This window comes from Tachypleus tridentatus, chromosome 2, assembly GCF_004210375.1.
Source record: "Tachypleus tridentatus isolate NWPU-2018 chromosome 2, ASM421037v1, whole genome shotgun sequence".
Classification (NCBI taxonomy): Eukaryota; Metazoa; Arthropoda; class Merostomata; order Xiphosura; family Limulidae; genus Tachypleus; species Tachypleus tridentatus.
The window spans coordinates 69,204,468-69,219,569 of NC_134826.1; the positions used below are offsets into that span (position 1 = coordinate 69,204,468).

General features: G+C 34.3%; 1 protein-coding gene across 3 annotated transcripts; it reads left to right on the forward strand.

The window, feature by feature from the left end:
* The first annotated feature begins 355 nt into the window (after positions 1-355).
* Positions 356-13,550, forward strand: LOC143244144 (beta-1,4-glucuronyltransferase 1-like). Of its 3 annotated transcripts, none has more exons than XM_076488292.1 (3): positions 356-725; positions 4,844-6,135; positions 11,808-13,550. In XM_076488292.1, exons 2-3 carry the CDS (start codon positions 4,882-4,884, stop codon positions 12,006-12,008), a joined length of 1,455 nt encoding a protein of 484 aa, XP_076344407.1. In that variant the 5' UTR covers positions 356-725; positions 4,844-4,881; the 3' UTR covers positions 12,009-13,550. The 3 variants fall into 3 exon arrangements, with proteins under 3 accessions (XP_076344407.1, XP_076344408.1, XP_076344409.1); XM_076488293.1 differs by having other exon boundaries at positions 4,882-6,135; XM_076488294.1 differs by having other exon boundaries at positions 5,067-6,135.
* The last annotated feature ends 1,552 nt before the right edge of the window (positions 13,551-15,102 follow it).

Here is a 15,102-nt window from a genome sequence, read left to right on the forward strand (position 1 = left end):
AGCATGTTTGGCGCGACGGGGATGCGAACCCGCGACCCTCAGATTACGAGTCGCACGCCTTAACGCGCTTGGCCATGCCGGCCCCATCTTCAAGCTATCAAAGAGTTTGCAAAGATTTATCGAGCAGTTCTGAGATACCAGCCGTTCTGAGATACATTTTTATTTCAAGTTTGATTTTGCGTAATCAAAAATGTACCATTGTAAATTTGTAAAGACGAAAATTTTAATTAAAGGACGGTATTTTCTGATTTGTTGCATTTGAATTCACGAACAAGTTTGAACTCAACATTGAAAAGATACAGGCGTACTTTACATTTCAACGTTTCAAATGGCCCGTTGTTAATAACTCACTATCGTTTAACTTAATTAAGCTTTATCAGCTTAGTGAGCCTTCCATTTTATGACTCTCTGTTACTGAGTTTAGAAGATGGTGAACAAACAGTAATTTCAAGTCCTAACGGTTGTTTTCTACTGTGATAAACTACCCAACTTCCGTAAATACACTATTCTCAAATATAATTCACTATATGATCCACCGACGTCTATAACCATTATATGACATAACCGTTAAACGTCATATGGGTGAAGCCCCCTGTTGGTACGATAATGTTACACGAGTCATTTGTCGATAAATAAAGAGCAATATCAGAAGTCGGAAATCTAAACGAAACACGTTGTGCTCTTTCAATGTTGGCCGCCATTTTTAGTAGTGGATAACCTGCGAAGTGAGTATTTCTCGTGGAGGTTGTAACAGACCAATAAAACTCGGAGCAAGTGTATTTAAATGTCTTTTACTTATCATGATAAATCAATTCTTTAGAATCTCTAATTAAAAAAAAAAACTATTTTATAGGATTTTTCTAGTTATTTTACTTCTTACCTTGCGTGTAGAACTTAAATTTCGCGATATATTAGTAAATTATTTTGTAAAATAGAAATATATCTTATCTTAAAATAGGTTATTGTTGAAATCACACTACTACACGTAGACGTTTATTATGGAACATATGGTTCATAAATTATAATTCAAGAGGTGGTGAAGCATGTTAGAGATATATTACAAATACGTATTTTATTAGTGTAAAAACTTTACACCGTGCGAGTCTCTTTTTTTTTTGTACTTGTTTTGCTTTCCTGCTGGTTAACCTATAAAATCATCGATTTGTATACAGTGCGGTAGGTTTTAACATATTTCATAATAATAGGTAATACATTTTAGCTCTTGCTTGTTGAAACACTCGGAGTAAAGAACTTGTAAAAAGAAATAAAGGCTAAATCAATATTTGTTTCTGTAAAACACAAGTAGTAATTGGAAGGAACAACTGCGATATGTATATTTTGTGTACACATCCAGCACCGGTGGACTCGGCAGATAGCCCGATGTGGCTAAGAAAATACACACAAATGGACGCACATCCAGCAACAGAAAGTGCTGCTCACTCCCTGGCCCGACATGGCCAGGTGGTTAAGGCACTCGACTTGTAATCCGAAGATCGCGGGTTCGAATTCCCATAACACCAAACATGCTCGCCCTTTCAGCCGTGTGTGCGTTATAATGTGACAATCAATCCCATTATTTGTTGGTAAAAGAGTAGCCCAAGAGTTAGCGGTGGATGGTGATGACTAGCTGCCTTCCCGCGAGTCTTACACTGCAAAATTAGGGACAGCTAACGCAGATAGTCCTCGTGTAGCTTTGCGCGAAATTCAAAACAAACCAAAACCTCCCTCCCCTTTTAAAATCCAAAGTTACGCCACAACCAATGCTATTAGTATGGGTTACCTACAAGAAATATGGCGCATAAATAGTATAGAAAAATACGTTTGAAAATATAGTTTGTAATTGGTCGATAATTTATTTTTTTTTTTGGGGGTACATAAAGTATTTGTAAAACGTATGGTAAAATATAATAACCTAACCTTCAGTAGTTAAATGCAAATTTTATGAAACGCCGTAAAGTGTAAAAAAAATCAAATATTACAATCGTAAAATATATTGTAAATTATAATAAATGTGTAAATTTGGTTGAACTTAAAATAGAATGTTTCAACCATAACTCTTACAATAAAATAAGTAATAACAATGTTTTACTACATAGGGAAAATGGAATCGTTCTTTCTTGCCAAAATGTACTTTATTTACTAATTTTTTTACTTAACTCATTAAACAAAATAGTTTTCATAAAAAACAGTTTGTTAAAAAAACAAGGACTCAAGTTTGCACCTTAAAACTTTGAATTACAGTTGAATATTTGGTCAGTAATTAATCATTTATTAATAACTAGTAATATTTATTCAAACTTGGAGTTCACAACATACACATTTTAATTTATATAATAGTTTAGGTTGACATGTCTACTTATATCTCTGTTCTTTGTGATACATCTCACTCGGGATTGTAAATTATCCAGTTTATTTGAGAATTGAATCTATTGGCTCTAGTCTAGACATAAAACATTTGTAATATTTGATTACTTCTGTCTCTCTTCTGATTTGATGTTGTGTAAACAGATTAAAGGGTGAAAAGAAACAACAGCATTTAGCAAATGATAAATAATTACATCAAAGAAAAAGTAGCGCGGATAGCCTAATTGCTTTGTGCTATAAAGCGCCAAACGCACACACCCACCCAAAGAAAACGTTTCGTCATAAATAAGTAAAACCAAAATCGCAGTGGGTAATAAAGAAGGTATCTCCTCATTTGCAAGCCACATTTTGGTAAAAAAGTTGAGATATCTTGTGTTCAGTAAGTTCAGGTGACACTTCTTTTACAATAAGTTCAGGACTTTATCATAATATGTGTAGAACTATACAACTGTAAGGTTTCTAGCGGATACCCCGCCCTCAGTTAGGCGGCTCATTGAAGTGTCGTACTTAGAGGAAGTGAAGCCGTTGCAACTGAACAATGGTCTCGAATTCCACAAAAAGAGGGCTCCAATATTGCAGTACTGCATGGGAGCCCTCCAAGGGCCTAAATACGGTCCTTGCTGAGTCGGCAAGTCTGAAGGCTTTTAACACTAAAACAATTGATTTCGATGTCAGAGTAGGCAAACCACCTGTAATCCATGGTGTACTTTTGTTTCACTAGGAATCTCTCTGAGAAACTCCAAACAAATTTGCAAATTTGTTTTTCATTTATCTTCAAAGAGAAATGGCCAGTTAGATTACAAAAAAATTATTATATGAATTTGTATCCAGCCTTTGGTTACAATATGTATCACTTTGTTGGCATGTACTCTGTGTTCAGTATAACTGGTGTACCACGTTCTGGAGGAAACGACAAACCAAACTTGTGAGTGTACGAAGTACTAACAAAATATTCAATCGTTTTACTTTTTTCACATTCCTCGTGAATAAAATAATTGCATATTATTTTGTGACGAATAAAACCAGCCAGTATGCGAAGTAAAAAACAGATAATTAAATGGATATTACTTTTAAATTTATTTGACTTTGGTTAAGGAATGAAAACTAGCATTTTAAATCGGGGAAAGTTGCTTCTAAACTCGCGTGAAAAATGATGAATTTAAAGATGTAACTAAAACAATGTCTAAGTATACCTTGCCCGGACTCTGTAGTCGATGGTTCATGGTTCTCCTCCATTTACTGCAAAAATTAACACAAAAGTAATGAACTTCGCATTTTGATATTACGAATAAAAAGCTATAACTATTTAGAAAGACTCTTCCAACCCAGGGTATTGAAGATGCATCATAAGAGTCAGATCCTCCAACTAATTGGCATGGCCAGGTGGTTAAGGTACTCGACTCATAATCTGAGGATCGCGGGTTCGAATCCCAGTAACACCAAACATGCTCGCCCTTTCAGCCGTGGGTGCGTTATAATGTGACAGTCAATCCCATTATTTGTTACTAAAAAGAGTAGCCCAAGAGTTAGCGGTGGATGGTGATGACTAGCTGCCTTCCCGCTAGTCTTACACTGCTAAATTAGGAACGGCTAGCGCAGATAGTCCTCGTGTAGCTTTGCGCGAAATTCAAAACAAACCAAAACCTCCCTCCCCTTTTTAAAACCAAAGTTACGCCACAACCTATGCTATTAGTATGGGTTACCTACAAGAAATATGGTGCATAAATAGTTTAGAAAAATACGTTTGAAAATATAGTTTGAATCCCAGTAATACCAAACATGCCCCTTCAGTCATGGGACGTTATATTGTAATGGTCAATCCCATTATTCGTTAGTAAAAAGAGTAGCCCAAGAGTTGGCGGTGGGTGGTGATGAGTAGCTACCTTCCCTTTGGTTCTACACTGCTAAATTAGGGACGGCTAGCGCAGATAGTTGCGCGAAGCTTGGAACAAATCAAACAATTTGTAACCGCAGCCTGGGAAGTATCACACTCCTTGGGCTTGTAACATCAGCGTTAAAGGAGAAAATAACCTAATTTATCATCGTTATGTGGATTTGAACCCTAAATTATTTTCATCAGATAACTGAAAGAAACCCATCAATGATGAAACACCTTTACAACACCTTAATATGAAGTTGCATCTTTCGATATTTGTAATTATTTACAGAAATACAACTCAAACTGTTGCATGAGCTCTAAAAACAATGTGCTGTTGTTGAGAAAAGGCAAGGCACAAAGGTTTAGTTATACACACACACAGATACGTATTTGTTTTTAGTGTGAATTAGTTTAATGAAATATATATATTCTGATGATTGTAGAAAGATTAAGCATATTGAAAAGTAATATTAAACAAAGTGTGCATTCCAATATTAGATGGTTAATTAGCTGTTGTAAGGTTACTTGTTGTTTTAGTCTCTTGGTTAATTAGCTGTTGTAAGGTTACTTGTTAGACTGATTTCTCAACTTCCTGTTTAGGAAATTATTTCTTTCATTGACCTAATATCACCATTTAGATGATCGTCAGTGGTAAGATAATGAAAAAGTTACTGAAACTTGGCCTGAAAACAATAATCTATTTTCTCCTGTTTATTATTCTGTATCACGTGTTAACAAACTGGAATTTGGCCATCGTAACTCAGAATCAAAAATTCGAAAAAAGTAAAACTAATTTATTGCCTTTGAAACCACTGATTTCAAGAGTGAGAAACGGAAATGCGGTCGTGACTCTCATGCCTGTAAAGGACGTTAACTCAAGTACGTCATCAACCTCGAAACTTTCAGTGAGTAGGAATCGGTCTAACTTTGTAAGGTCCAAACAACAGAAAGTGAAGTTTTCAGGAAATAACAGAAATACAACGACAGTCAGTAAAGTATGGTGTACTGGAAAAACGCGAACACTTTACTGCGTGATGGAGGCATTTTACGAAGCAGAGAAAATGGTTGGTTTCAATAGCAGCGTAACCCTAACCACCCAAGCCACAACAGGGTTCGAACACCATGTCGAACAACTCTGTCGCCGATGGCAAGGCCCTATTTCGGTCGCTGTCTATTCTCCCGGTGAAGATTTTCGTTCAGTCAGGGAAAACATAGAATACTTCCGACGTTGTCGTGATGCGTGTGTACGGGAGTGGGTCACGTGGCATCTTTTTTATGATTGGTCTCATCCACCAGACGTTCCTGTGATTAAGACGTCTGGCGATTTTAAAAACAATACTATTTCAGATAAATGCAGTTCTAAACCTAAGTTGAAACCTATAACTTACGTTCTAACGAAGAATCTTCCATACCCTATTAATGTCGCTCGTAACGTCGCCAGGCTAGCAGCTAAAACTAAATACGTTCTCGCCTCTGATGTCGAACTTTACCCCAGCGAAAACATTATTCCTCGGTTTATTAACCTTATCGATGAATTAAAGAACAAAACCAAATACTTCTCAACAAAGAGACAGGTCTTTGTACTGCCTGTTTTCGAAGTAAAGTTGAAGGCACAACCACCGATAAACAAGGAGGAGTTAAGAAGCCTCATGGCAAAAAAAATGGCTGTATCTTTTCATAAATACGCTTGTGACACGTGTCATAGAATCCCGAAGCTTCAAAGTTGGTTGAAAGCTCAAGGCTCGCCAACGAGGTTGAACATTTTCATTACGACCAAGAGAGAAAACAGGGGGAAGACTGGCGGTTGGGAGCCTTTCTTCATAGGAACCAATCAGGACCCGCTGTTTGACGAGAGACTGACATGGAACGGGAAGCTGAATAAAATGCAAGTAGTAAGTAGCCATATTGTTTCCTTATGTTCGAATTTTGTGAAGACTCGCTACGCTTAGATAATTTTCTGGAATTAATAAATTAGTTGACCTTTACTTTTAACCCCGGTAGGTTGCCGTACTTCAATGTCTCCAAGGTACCCGTTAACTTAGGCCAAATAGTTCCGAAATGAATCGTTACTTCGTAAACATAGAAACGAGAACCTGTGACTTGAAGCCCTTTCCCAAATTCCTAATTAAATTAAAACTTGCATATACACATAGTCAGGGGCGTAGATTTTTTACACCCGATGGGGGGGATGATTTTTGCAACCACTTATGTGGACTGTTCAATTTGCAAATTGGTAATATCTGATTACGTGAACCTGAGAGCTGTAAACATGCAGTCACAGAGTAATCTTGTTGCCACGATGCTTGCATGTATACTTAGGCCTAGTGACCGATACTTACGAACTATTGCTTAGATCGAAAAGCTTAGAAGCACGCCTATATTAAAGATGGACATTTCGGCTACTGAAAAATCCTATATCTAGGCCTAATTATGTAATTCGATTGGTAAGAACACGAGAATCACAAGAACAAACACAGAATTTGTAGGCCTGTGATGCAATAAAATAATTCAACAGACCAAACTGTAGGGGGGGGGTGATTATATGCACCATACCCCCACCTAAAAGGAAGGGGGTGTATCTTCCCAGGATCTACGCCCCTGCACATAGTGGTGTTAACTGATTCTAGAAGAGAGGTCGTTGTGGTCTCCCTTACCCGTGGCCATGTGACTTGAAATTAAGACAACTACTATTATTTAATTAGAAATACGAATAATCCTTGCCTATTATGTATTTATTGTAAAAGACGTGATTACTGCCCCATCGATTTACAATTTTGAATAGAAAAGTTTGGTGTTACAACTTAATTCAAATAATGCAAAGTTGTAAAATTATTTACAGTTGATCAATGGAAGCGACAGTTTTCCTTTACATTAGACCACTCCATGTATATCAATGATATGTGCAAATATAAAACATATTATCAATAGAAGTAAGGAGAAAATATCACGTTATCACACACAAATCGCGTGGTGGCGCCGCATGCAATTCACCAGAGCAATCATTTGATTTGCTGCAAATTTAGTGCATAACAAAGTTTTAATATATCGTACTAGACGAAACGTCGCTATTATATTTCACTAGAACCAGGGGTACGTGATTATACGAATAATTAAAGTCGAAATATGAGTGCATACATGTATTAACTTTTTTCTTTTTTAGTACCCGCTGTCTTAGTTTCTACTTTCATCAGAAGTAATGTATTGTTTAATAACTGGTAATAATGATTAAATTAGGTAAAATAGGCGTTCCTATTTCTTATAATTGAATAGTGGTTTTTAGTGGGAAGGAAGGGGTCATAAAGTTTGCCTTCTCTAACAATATAATTTTGAGAAAAGTAGAAGTTATTTATGAAATTGTATTTCTTGCTAGCAGAGAGAAAAGCATTTGTTAAAACTTTAGTGTAGACTTATTTACTCACTTCAGATCTTAATAAAAGACTAGTTTTGTCTCAGATGTTTATTTTCCATCTCTATGGGAACCGTTTGCGTTCATAATTTAATACACAGAAGGCGAGTGGCACCTGTTGCCATAGAAACAAGTTGTTTGTTAATATGACGGAGCTTGGCACACGTCTAAATGTCTAAAACATTGTTAATGTGTATAATAATTGTTAACGTGTATAATAATTATCCTTTTATTCAAAACATTTAAGGGAATTTTTCCATTTCTCTGACATAACGTTATGTTCTCCCTATCGTTACGAATTAGGCGTTTTATTAAAACCGAAGTTATAGGTTGATATTCAAACTCGATAATAGTAGGCCTAGTATGGATATGGAATCGTGATTTCGAATCCCGTCATCGAACATGCTCTCCCTTTCAGCCTTGAGGATGTTATACAGTCATGGTTGATTCCACTTTTCGTTGGTAAAAGGGTAGCCCAAGAGATGGAAATGGTGATGTTGGCAAGCTTCCTTCCCTCTAGTTTATCAACATAAAATTATAGATGTCTGGCTCAGATGGTCCTCATTATGATAGGTTTGACATTATTAAGTTATCGTCATGGTTACAAAAAACAAAAACAAAATGTATTTACATTTGAAGTAAACCAACAATTCTCCAATTTTCAATAGACTGTTGTGTATAGAAATAGATGAAAGTATACACAGCTTATGGCACCACGAATAAAAAAAACTATAATCACTACAATATAATTTGAAAAAATAAAGTAAGAAACTTAATTAACTAAACTGCAATTAAAGAACTTAGTGATTAGTCTGCGATAAACAAAAAATGGAAAGTTACTTTTGTTATACAATATGTGAAGCTGCCTAATTGAAAAAAGAAGAAAACCCTTAAAATAACTTTGTACTTGCGGGGTGAAATCAGATAGCAAGTTTTTTGTACAATATTTTAATAGATTTTCTGAAATGTACGATAATTTAGTCATTAAAAATATAGTATTCATATTTCAATAATGTGTAAAATAAGAATTTTTTTTGGTCAAAGTCTATGAAGTCGGAGACGTGCCATTTCCATTTTTCAATTGGGCATTTAGTCTTACGTCCGGCAGTTTTATGTCTGCTACCATTTCGAACACTATATACTGAAGGTTTACTGTAGAGAAAAACTTGATTAATTCCCCGAAATCTGTCCATTTCAATAATTAGTAATTTTGCAAGAGACCCCAATGGCTGTGTGGTAAAGGATATTATGCTGTGCTTTACTTTCACAATTAATTAATATGAAAAAAAATTCTGATGTTTAATCTGAACGTATAGTCGCTCAAGAACACTACGTATTAAAGATGTGCCTGGGACTTCGTCTATTAATTAACGTGTTCTCTTGCAGGAAAGATAACTCAAGGTATGCTAGCATAGAATGCTTTATCTGTTGGCAAATTTGGTAGTATTTCAGGGCTGTTTTTCCCTTTGCATTTTACCGAAGGTAGACAGAGGACATGTACACAGGTAGCGTGGCGTAATAAACCTTTCTTTATAATTGTCATTGAAGTTTTAGTGCTAAATGGGTATTTTAGAAGATTCGAATAACTGACTTACAAATTTTGCAAGTTTTCTGAGAATGGTTTTATTTTTATTTAGAGATTTTCTTTAATTTTTGTTTACTGATATCTTTATTATGTTTCACTAACTTTCAGGTTTTTTGTTTTCCTTTTTTTTTTTTTTTAGTTTAACTTCATTGGAAAGCTTTCTTTCCGTATTTTCAGTTTTGTATATGTCTAGGTCAGGCAAATATTCATAGCTTGGCGGGGAAAGTGTCGTGAGGGAGGTCAGTTTTTTGAAATGGATAATTTTTACTTTATCATCTGGATTCTATGAAGGAGAGTTGTACCAGAATAAACTCTTCGTACAGTTTTAACTCTCTTTATCCTTAAAACTTATAGGATTGTTTAGAACCTTTAGAAGAGAGTACAAAAGAAAGAACCTTGCATATGTTCAATATTGCCATTGTTACTAGTAACTTGTTTTTGAGGTGTCAAGTAAAAATGTATTCACTAGACGGTTAGCCTGAAGATGACATAAGAATGTGGAAACTTTGTTCTGTATTTTATTTTAATTAAACTTTGAATACCCATACCAACCGTCTTGAGAATACATTTTTACTTCAAATGGGTTTCTCGTCATTACGGATGTGTTGAGTGTCGTGCAGCCAAAAACATCTGCAGTACACTGTGTTATCAACGGAAGTTATAATTCAGCGATTTTCCATCTGTATCTTGGACTGTGGTATTTCAAGCTATCGCATATTTTCAGTTGTTTTGCCGTACTGGACTCTTACTTGACATACCAAATTTTGAGACAATCTATTAAGAAACACATGAGATATAAAATCTCTAATTTTGACTGAATGTTTTGCCTTTTTTGTCTTCTCATTGGAAATACGGACATTTTATTTGATAGAAAATCTTACTGTTATGGAATGTTTCTTAAATTTGGTACACTGATAGGTTTTATTCAACCTACATTTGGTATAAATGTAAGTCACGTGTGAAAAACTATTTAATAAAACCCGCCAAAATTGGACCAAGATTTTTGTCCTCACCTACGCAAAACATCATTTTCCTGTCTAAAATGTTTAGTACAGCTTCACTCACGAATAAAATATCCTGGAATGGCCAGGTAGTTAGGGCGTTTAGCTCCCAATCTGAGAGTTTTGGGTTCGAATCCCTGTTCTACCAAACATGATGGCCCTTTCAATCATGATGACGTTATAATGTGACGGTAAATCCCATTACTTATTAGTAAAAAAAAAAGTAGCCCAAGGGTTGGTGGTGAATGTTGATGACTAGCTGCCTTCACTTTGGCCTCTCACTGCTTCACTAGGGTCGTGTATCTTTGCACGAAATTCAAAGCACACCAAGAGTAAAAGTGGGAAGTTTTAGTATTGTCATTCGGATTAAAGACAGCTGATTTAGAACAAAACAATAAAGTGAAAGAACGAGCAGATACATAAGTATTGGTTAGGTCAAGCAAACTAGATTATCAGTTCCTAGCTCAAGTTTTCAAAATAATCATATGTTTGGACATTTATTAACAATTACCAACTTTAAAACACAAATTTGCGAACTTATGAAAAAAATTTAATTAAAGAGCTTTAACATCACATGATATTAGTTTAAGCAATTAGCATAAATAATTGTGCTAGATATAGCTGTACCGAGTGCATGTTGGTGATGACAAGAAGCCATTAATCTAGATTCCATGGCATAACTATAGAGAAAGTTATTAATGATGTTTTAAAGATGGAAAACTGTCACAATATACTTTAAAGAATCTAGTTGGTTTTGTAAACAATAGTTCTGTTTCGAATAATAATATTGCGATCGTGAAGCTAATGTTAGTTACTGTCGAGTGTCACTTTTTTACTTGCTGTGGTTTGTTGGTGTTCATTGACAAAAAGTCGTATCTGATAAAAAAACATCTATAGTCGTGAAAAAAATATCAATATCGTGAAATATCAATTCAGTAGTTAGCTGGACCGCGTTTTTTGTTCAATTTGGGGCAGGATGGTGGGTAAGAAAATACACGACTCAACTATCTAACAAATGAAATTTGCTATAAAATTCTTATCAAAGCTATAAGTTTGCCCACCTAATTTCATTTAACTCCTTTAAGCTTCACGCTCAATCCTATTTTGACTGCACTTTTTGTCACATCTAATATGTTTTTGATTAAACCTAAAACTGCATATGTGTAGGAGACAAACTAGGAGTGTGTGTGTTGGAGGAAGCATGAGATACTTGACTGAGGGAATGTGCTCCACAGGTGCATTCATTACGGCTAGAGTTCATCTTATGACTCTGGAAGCTCTTGTGTTTTAGATCAAATATTATCCATTTTTCTCGCTTTCCTATTAACTGGAACAGATTGTAAAGTGTCCCCTTTCCCGCTCACTACACAACAGTACTTAATCTTCTACGAGAGTAAAGTGTACAAAAATTTCTCAAATCACAAGTGGACCTAGACAGATGCCGGTAACTTTTATCTGAAGTATAGTAGACATCTACCTGTATATGTTTGTTTATTTCATAACAACAGTTGTATTACATTTGAATCCTTTCGATCTAAAACGATTTAAGTGTTTTTTTCTTTTTACCACCAGGCACTTGAACTATGTTACTTGGACTACGATCTTCACATCCTTGATGACGCTTTTCTCGTGCACGCCCCTGGGATCAAACGGTTCGACAAAGATTACCACAGTCTACGTCGTCCATTTATGGCCAACAACCGCAGGGTCTTTAGAAAAATTGTGGAAAAACTACAACAGAAATACAACTCAAAAATGCTGAAAAATTGCTGAGTTTTAATGTATGGGGAAGCAATCAATGAATCCGATAAGCCTTATCAATCACACGATCTTTACGAAATCACAGTCTTTGAAACAAAGCTGACAATAGAAATCATAGTTTGGTTTAAACACGAAACATAACTTTTCAAACATCCTCAGATGCAGCTGTACGTTAAGATGTAGATGTACATCCCTACAGTTCAAGACACCCACGGACGCTTTATTATTTTCGTTCTTATGGTGGTAGTAATGATAAGGTAATAATTTATTTTTTTTCTGGAAACGTGGAAACTAGTGATTGGTATAAAGTGATGTCTGGAATTTGAAAATTAGTTTTGTAATAAAAAAAACAAAAACTGGTATGATCAATTCACCCACATGTTTAATAACATGTATCATATAAAGAATTAGTTTTCTTTCAATATTTGAAGGTACACGTATTAATCGAAACAGTAGTTTTGTGACCAAAGTATAAAAAAGAAGAAAAAGAATAGTGAAAACAGTTATGTCTTGTGGTTACGTAGTTTGTTCATCGATCTTTATATATATTATTCACTTTTCTCCAGAATTCGAAATGGATTTGTTTTTACTTTATTCTGAATATCATAGACGTTCATTATAGATCGCCATCTTTATCTGCGTTTTAAAAATGTTCAGTGACCCCAATCTCTGTCACTAAAATGGCGTAACTATTATTTCTAGTAGGATATACATCAAAATCTGAATGAGCTGCTTTCCTGAGTAAAGTTGTTTGTAATGTATTGCATAAGGTTGATGCAACTTTGATAAATAATTTCATTCAGAAACGCAAGTAAACAAATAATCCAAACAATAGGTGGCATTGCATCATTTTACTCTTATACTGTAATAACCTATTTTATATTTTGTAATTTGCGTTCATTATGTCTTTTAATTCGCCAAAGAATTATTGCTGAGTAAAATGTGATATTGTAAATTAGGGAAAACAACAACAACAAAATAAACAAACCTGTATGTAATATCAGTTTTTACAGCATTTTGATGAAATGATAGTATCAGTAACACCAAGTTGCTTTATTTTACTGTAACATTTTACTGTATTTTACATTGCTAACTGTTTGTGATAAAATAGGATATTATTTATTTTCCCCTCAAACATTTTTGGATGTAACATATTTTGTTATTAATAATAAATATGCGATATACTTTAAGTTTTAAAATTTTGAGTATGTATTTAGAGCTATTCTTTAATCGTTTAAATTATCCAATCTTGTAAAACGATCAATTCGATTTTAACAATGCACTTTTCACGTTTGGTTATGTCGCACATTTCTTTTACCTTTCTTTTTAGTTAACATTTTATTTGTAAATGCTAAGTTATTTTATACAATAATAAATATTATTTTTTGTCAAGGAGACATATTTTAGAATAACTTGTGTATTTTAAAAGTTCCATTTTGTTTCTTACGGTTTTTAAGACTAGAATTTGGAAGTGAGAAAAGTTGTGTGGTTTAGTAATTTTAATTTGCAATTTTTGTGTTATTGTATTTTCTTACAAAATAAAACTGTACGGAATTATATAACTTGTATTGAAACAGCGTGACCCAAAAATTAACGTATCCGAATTTTAAATGCGAAGGTTCTTGGCATGTTATTCAATAAACTTCATAAGAGAGGTTGTGAAAATCTTTAATTGTCCAGTGGTTGGTGTTTTAACATTAAGGTTTTGTTTGCATATAATTTGTAATGTTCAAATAGGCTGTTTTTTAAAACTAGAGCTAACAAGTTCAATTTGCATAAATGGGCGGACTTAGCTATACATGTGAAAGGACTGCAACTACACATAGAATTTGTTACTTAAGTTACATGAGCGACTGCGAAACCCAGCCCTTACCATCGTTTAAAAGATCGAAGGAATCTTTGTCTTTAACAAATTGTGAAACCACTTCAAAAGCGACGGTGGTAAAAATACGTGGTAGGTGTAACAAGTTTAGACTAGACCTATAAAATAGGTCTCAATAATACAAAAAGTAATGTTTAGACTTCTTTAACACTTAGGTTACTAAATTGTAACCTCCTGATTTAAGGCCTAGCCCTCTATTCTTACGATAGGATTTTTAAATGATAGAATAGTAGATAAGTATTTTCCCCCATGTTTTTAAATTCACAGAGTAAAAACACTAAAGTAATTAAATACACTGAATTCAGAAAACTCTATGAAACTGAAAGGAACAGTAGGATGAAAATACCATAGTTAGGCCTGTTTGTAATACACCTGATGATAGTGTTTACATTTTACGTGAGAGATTACACTGAACCATTGCACATAGTTTCAAGGGAAATTGACTAATCTAGCATTTTAGTCGATAACTGATTAAAAATAATTTACATGATGTTTTGTGTGAAATACGAGTTATACACACTGGTTAAAATTAGGCTTTTCCTAGTTTATTCTGACGCAGTTGTTATTTGGAGAGATTTGGTTTGTCTCACCTAGTAAAAAAAAATCGCGTCCCAAATATAAAAATAGGCCTGACGAAAGCTAAATGGTTGGTGAGAACATAACGAATTTTTAGACAAATTTACGAACGTAATTGATGCTTACCCCAAGCTTATTTCAGTAACATAATCGATTATTATTATATACATGTTCTAATATTTTGACTAGCATCTGAAGGATAAAATATTTGTATTTTTTGGATTCATAAAATTCGAAGAGATCCAAGAAGAAACTTCCATATCGCAGACGATATGAAAATATCAGCACATTTCAGACATAACGATTTTATAGTACTAACAAAACTTTTGGTTGTTTAAAATCTAAACGCTAAGCCTTCATCGTATTTGTGCTGTTTAGTAGCTAATCCTAAAACTGGATGTTGACTGAGCATACAATACCATTTTGTTAAAGAAAAACGTAAACAGATTTTATTTGTTGTAACTGTTGAATAACTAATAACCGTGTGTTTACTGGAGCAGTTGTTAAGTTTAGAAAAGTGACAAAAATGTTTTCATTTAGAGTGTGACGAACGTTAAATATATGAACAGGCAGTAACGTTTGTTATGGTGTGTAATATTGCTAGGGAAGCTTGAAAATCACACAGACATAAAATAAATACATTTTACG

What these genes read in the sequence shown, in the direction of transcription:
- LOC143244144 (XM_076488292.1), top strand. Translation starts at nt 4,882, where the DNA reads ATGATCGTCAGTGGTAAGATAATGAAAAAGTTACTGAAACTTGGCCTG. An exon ending in AGCTGAATAAAATGCAAGTA is followed by an intron (nt 6,136 to 11,807) that starts GTAAGTAGCCAT and finishes TTTTACCACCAG; the next exon opens with GCACTTGAACTATGTTACTT.